The sequence below is a fragment of the Psammomys obesus genome, unplaced genomic scaffold (genome assembly GCF_907164565.1).
Source record: "Psammomys obesus unplaced genomic scaffold, mPsaObe1.curated_primary_1811, whole genome shotgun sequence".
NCBI classification, from domain to species: Eukaryota; Metazoa; Chordata; class Mammalia; order Rodentia; family Muridae; genus Psammomys; species Psammomys obesus.
This window is the reverse complement of record NW_026585609.1, coordinates 9,064,979-9,070,112: the sequence shown is the minus strand read 5'-3', so window position 1 is coordinate 9,070,112 and position 5,134 is coordinate 9,064,979. Positions and strand designations below refer to the sequence as shown.

Here is a 5,134-nt window from a genome sequence, read left to right as displayed (position 1 = left end):
CTTTCCCCTCCCCTCTCCTGTCCTTTCCATATAGTTTTGTGTTGTTTTCCAACCTAAACTTCAATCTTTCTCTTTCTTGCTCTTTCACTGACTCTTCATTCAATAACTGCAAGATTCTATGGCAACAAATCTGTTCCCAGTCCTTTAGTCTTCTGTGAGCCATGGACGTCATTTACAGACCAGGACCTTCTGTGAAAGGCTATATGGTGACAGAGTACAAGCCAAATCTACAGATGACTCTTAGTACATTTATCTTTTACTCTGAAAGGTTCCTGAGATTGATCTCATATTTATATTTTTCAGGTAAAAAGCTGCAAGGAAAATATCTCAGCATCACCTCTCCTGAGTCTTCTGCTAAGCTTTACTGCTGCTATGTAGTGATCACAGTCCTCACTGTAGCTGTGACTGCGCTTTCTGTTGCTTTGTCAGGTAAGTGACTTATTCTCCAAATTCTGTAACATTCTGTCCGCATTGACATTGTCAGTACATACTTACTAATCACTGTGAGCCAGGCACTGTGGGAAGGGCTTGAGAAAACACACTGGAAATTCCTGTTCTCTGGGAACTCAGGCTCCAGCAGGAAGCTGCAGTGGAGGAACAGCACAGGCTGTGGTGTGCACAGGAGGCCAGGCTCAGCATCCCTGCGAAGATGACATCAGCAAGCTCTAGATAGAAATACAGGAGACAATAGTCCACCTGGGGTAACTGTCCATGGCAGAGAACAAGAAGAGCAATACCCAAAGGAGGAACCTCAAGGAAGTGTGAGGACAGAGAGGAGTAATATGGCCAGGAAGATACAGTGGCTCTCCCCATTACCCATGGTTTTAGTGACCATGTTCAGGAATGTTTTCAGCATATTAAATGGATTATTCCTAATGTAATCAATTTCTAGGATTTTAGTACCACAGTGTTCAGAATAGTGTGATAAAGTCTCACACTGTCCTCTTAGGCATGTGAACCATCCTTTAGAGCAACATGTCCACACTGCATATGCTACCTTCCCAACAGTTCTCGCTGCTATCTCAGTTATCAGGCTGACTTCAAAGTAGGTGTCCATACAGAGTGCTTGTTGCTATAGCAACCCCCACTGTAGGAAACAATCATCCAAAGCACAAAAGTGAAGACGTTATAGAAATCAATGCACTTCCAGGGAGCCCTGCAGTCAGTGAGCACCTGAGAGGGAATGGGACTCAGACCCAGGGTGGGAGACCTTTAGATAAAGGCCTATTGTGCTCAGGAGAGGACTCCTACAGATCAATTGGGAAAGCTGCAATCAAATTCATACCTCACAGCTGAGCTCAGGAAGGAGGCCAAAAAGAGACAAGACAAGCTTGTTATAATTCATTCTGTTGTCTGAATTTTAGTAAGAAAGAATGAACAGACACCAGTGAAAAACACCTATGCTGCTTGCCCAAGACACTGGATTGGATTTGGAAATAAATGTTTTTATTTTTCTGAATCCACAAGTAACTGGACCTTCAGCCAGACCTCCTGCGTGGCACAAGAGGCCCAACTTGCTCGATTTGACAACCTGGAGGAGCTGGTAATGATCAGGGATTGGGTTGTTTCTTTGTCCTCTTGAATATGTATTACCTGGAGATAGGGAGAGTAAAGATGAGGCATGAGGAAGTTTCCCATCTCAAGCAGGTGGAGACTCGGGGAACATGTGAGTGTGTGCTTTTGTGATGGTCACACACACCTGGATGAAGCTCTGAGACACTGAAGAAACATTACTGCATGTCGTACTCAGTCAGTCTGAGAGGTCAGAGGTGCCATTTTACCCAGGTACCTGGTGGTCATGAGCGTTTTTCTCCAAGCTGGCACAAGCTGTTGTATACTGAAGGTGACAACTCTTAGTAATGGCAAGGGGTGGCTTAGCCAGGGACCATGACAGCCACAGTGGGGTGTCATTCAATTTGTAGCTGTAATCCAAATGAGGTACTTTAGAATTACAGTTGTTAAGTGGGTCTACTGAAAGCTGGAGGTCGTTACATCTCCAAACTCTGTGACACTCAGTTACACCCTCCTGACATCTCTAGAGAAAGCTGTTGAGTGAGTGGAGAGCCACAAGGATAATCTGAAAAGAGACACACATGTATTTGCTTTCTGTGTTTCATGACAGGGTTTCCTAAGTAGATACAAGGGGACTTTTGACTACTGGATCGGCCTGCACAGAGAGTCACAACAACTCCCTTGGAGATGGACAGACAACACTGAGTATAACAACACGTATGTTTGCAGATACTTTTCCTTCTACTGTGTTCATGTGCTGTGATCGCATGTGAGTTGTGGCTCTGAAAGATGAATGGCTGCTTAATGTGAAGCCAGCTGTACTGGAGAGGAAGAATAATAAACTCTTGGGTTGGAGGTGTGCCTGAGAGGGAGGGTGTGTGCTACACACAGGAGTCAATCCCCAGCAAACTCCACATCCCCACACACTTAAATCCTTTGGAGGTTCTCCCATGTATTATTGGCCATCATTTTCAAAACCTTTACTTAGTGTGATTTTACTCAAGTGATGATGGCATCGGGGGGAGGTATTGTCTGCTTCTTTACCAACTTAAAACTTTTTGTTGGTGATAAATGCCCTGTGTGGGATGTAGATAGAAATTCAGATGGGCAGTGAGGGCTCTGACACCCTCAAAAGCCACTGCAGAACTGTAAGGCAAGACTCACTGGTTCTTGCACAGCTACACCTGTTCACAAAAGCAGAGACTCCAAGGGCACTGGAAAACCAGCCCTAAAGTCTTGTTATCTGTCAGCATCCAAGGTATTTCTTGGATTAGAGCACATTGTTTTACTAGAATGGTAAATCACAGACCCAGTCAATTATATCTTTAAAATCTTGTCAGCAATTTAGTAAATGGGTTTTCAGCTATATAAAATGCTTCAAAACAGAACTGAAAATCCCCATCTGTGAGGCCACCATGCCTGCACTTCATTTGAACATGTCAGCAAGCCCCAGTCGACTGCTTTGTACACACATTACACATCACATACAAATGACAGAGATGTGGTGTTCATAAATAACTCTGGAAGTGTTAAAGCTGCTAGGTGCAAAACTGGCACAGGACTGTCTTTCTTTGACTATATTCATGTTACAAATAAGCAGTGAAGATGGGGAAGATTTCACTACAGGAGGGAATGCAGTTCTGGGCTCTGCAGACTGACTGCTTTTGGTTTCTTTTCAGGGTTCCCATCCGGGGAGTGGAAAATCATGCCTACCTGAACAACAACGGGATCAGCAGTGCCAGGGTCTATGCAGATCGAAGATGGATCTGTAGCAAACCCAACAGCTATACCCTCCAGTGCCAAAATTCTTTTTCTTCTTTCTAGCCTTTTCCAAGAGATGCTTTTAGCCTGTTATCTACAGTTGCTACTCTTTTCCACATCTTCCCACATCGCTATCAAAAGGAACTTAGAATATTTCTTGACATCACAAATGAAAACCTTCTTGAAGAAGTGTACAAAGAAGGGATTAGAAGAACATAGATGAGTCTAACATAGATGTCGGCACTCAGACCTTAAGTGTAAAGAACAGTTAATGTTAGTGAGCCCTACTTTTACTTTTGTGCAGAGAAGTCCTTCTTTTGAATCTAGGAGACCACAAAAATGAGTTCCCAAAAGTGTGTGTGGATGTTATATAGTGACACACATCTGTGATGCCTGACAGCTACTTAAGGGTTAAACAGGAGAGACACATGTTCACAGTGGGAAGTGAAGTATGGGAATGCTCCCATAATGATAGGAAAGATAAGAATCTGTAGCATCTGATAATTTGGGGAAAAACATTATACGTTCTTTTCAAAATTTATGCTAACACCCAGAAAAATTTAAAAAGTATTTAAAACTAATTTTTTTTACACTCTTTGAAACATAAATGACAGTCAAAATCTCTCTCATTTATAATGTTCTTATTTCCAGTTTTACAGTTCTAAATATAATTATATAATTATACTGTTCAAGCATAATCCATTTTATAAATAAATGCCATTTAAATTTTACCACTTCATTGGATTCATTTCACATCAAATGGGAGTTAAACTCCTTAAGCATTCAACACTTCGTTTTGCACTAATGTGCATGTTATTGGGTCCTAAAAACAAAGTATTTAAAATCTTTATAGAGTTAACTACACTGTACTGATGAGTCCCAAAAAGGACGAAATAACAGGCTACAAAGCATCTCCTGATCTTTTCATCTTTTTCTCTCTCTTTTATTCTAGAATAGCTTAATTTGCTAGGGAGCTATGGGTATGATATCTATACTTGACCTCCTTGTCTTTGAGGAAAAAGGAATGAGAGGGGCAAGGGAAGGGTAGGGGAGAGGGAAGATGGATGAGGGAGAATGGGACTGGGAGGAGAGGAAGGAGGGGAAGCTGTGATTGGCATATAAAGTAAATAAACAAAACATCTACTTGATGTGTGTTTATCGTTTGTATAAGTGTGTGTGTGTGTGTGTGTGTGTGTATGGAACTGGAGTTACAGACTGATTTGTGTGGACATGTGACTTCTGGAAATGGAACATTGGTCTTTTGCAAGAACAACAAGTACTCCTAACTACTAAGCCATCTCTCTAGCCTTTTCCTCTTCCTCTCTTTTCTTTTATTGGTAGAGCTGAGCAAGCTTTGGGGAAACAGCATGTATCCATTTCCCTGAAAATTTCATGACTACCTTGTTTTTAATAGTGGAGTAGTATTCAATTGCGTAAATGTGCCTCAATTTGTTGAGGGGCATCTAGGTTATTTCCAGATTCTGGCTATTACAAATAAAGGTGTTATGAACATAGTTGAGCAAATGTCCTTATTGAATGGTGGAGTATCTTTTGGGTATATGCCCAGGAGTAGTATAGCTGGATCTTGAGGTAGTGCTATTCCCAATTTTTTGAGAAAGTGCCAGATTGATTTTCAAAGTGTGGTTGTACAAGTTTGCACTCCCACCAGCAATGGAGGAGGGTTCCCCTTTCTCCACATCCTCTCCAGCATGTGTTGTCACTTGAGTTTTTGATCTTAGCCATTCTGATGTCGCCTTAATTTACATTTCTCTGATGACTAAGGATGTTAGCATTTCTTCAAGTGTTTCTCTGCCATTCAGTTTTCCTTTGTTGAGAATTCTGTGCTTAGCTCTGTACCCCA

The 5,134-nt window shown here is 41.8% G+C and overlaps 1 protein-coding gene across 1 annotated transcript in view; it reads left to right on the top strand.

Annotated features, from left to right (window-relative positions):
- Positions 1-4,421, top strand: part of LOC129679707 (C-type lectin domain family 2 member D11-like) — a 10,207-nt gene extending 5,786 nt beyond the window's left edge. The window contains exons 2-5 of the mRNA XM_055611083.1: positions 304-429; positions 1,365-1,543; positions 2,123-2,229; positions 3,192-4,421. Coding sequence (XP_055467058.1) covers positions 304-429; positions 1,365-1,543; positions 2,123-2,229; positions 3,192-3,336 — 557 coding nt within the window. The 3' untranslated portion in view covers positions 3,337-4,421. The remainder of the gene's footprint in view (positions 1-303; positions 430-1,364; positions 1,544-2,122; positions 2,230-3,191) is intronic.
- The last annotated feature ends 713 nt before the right edge of the window (positions 4,422-5,134 follow it).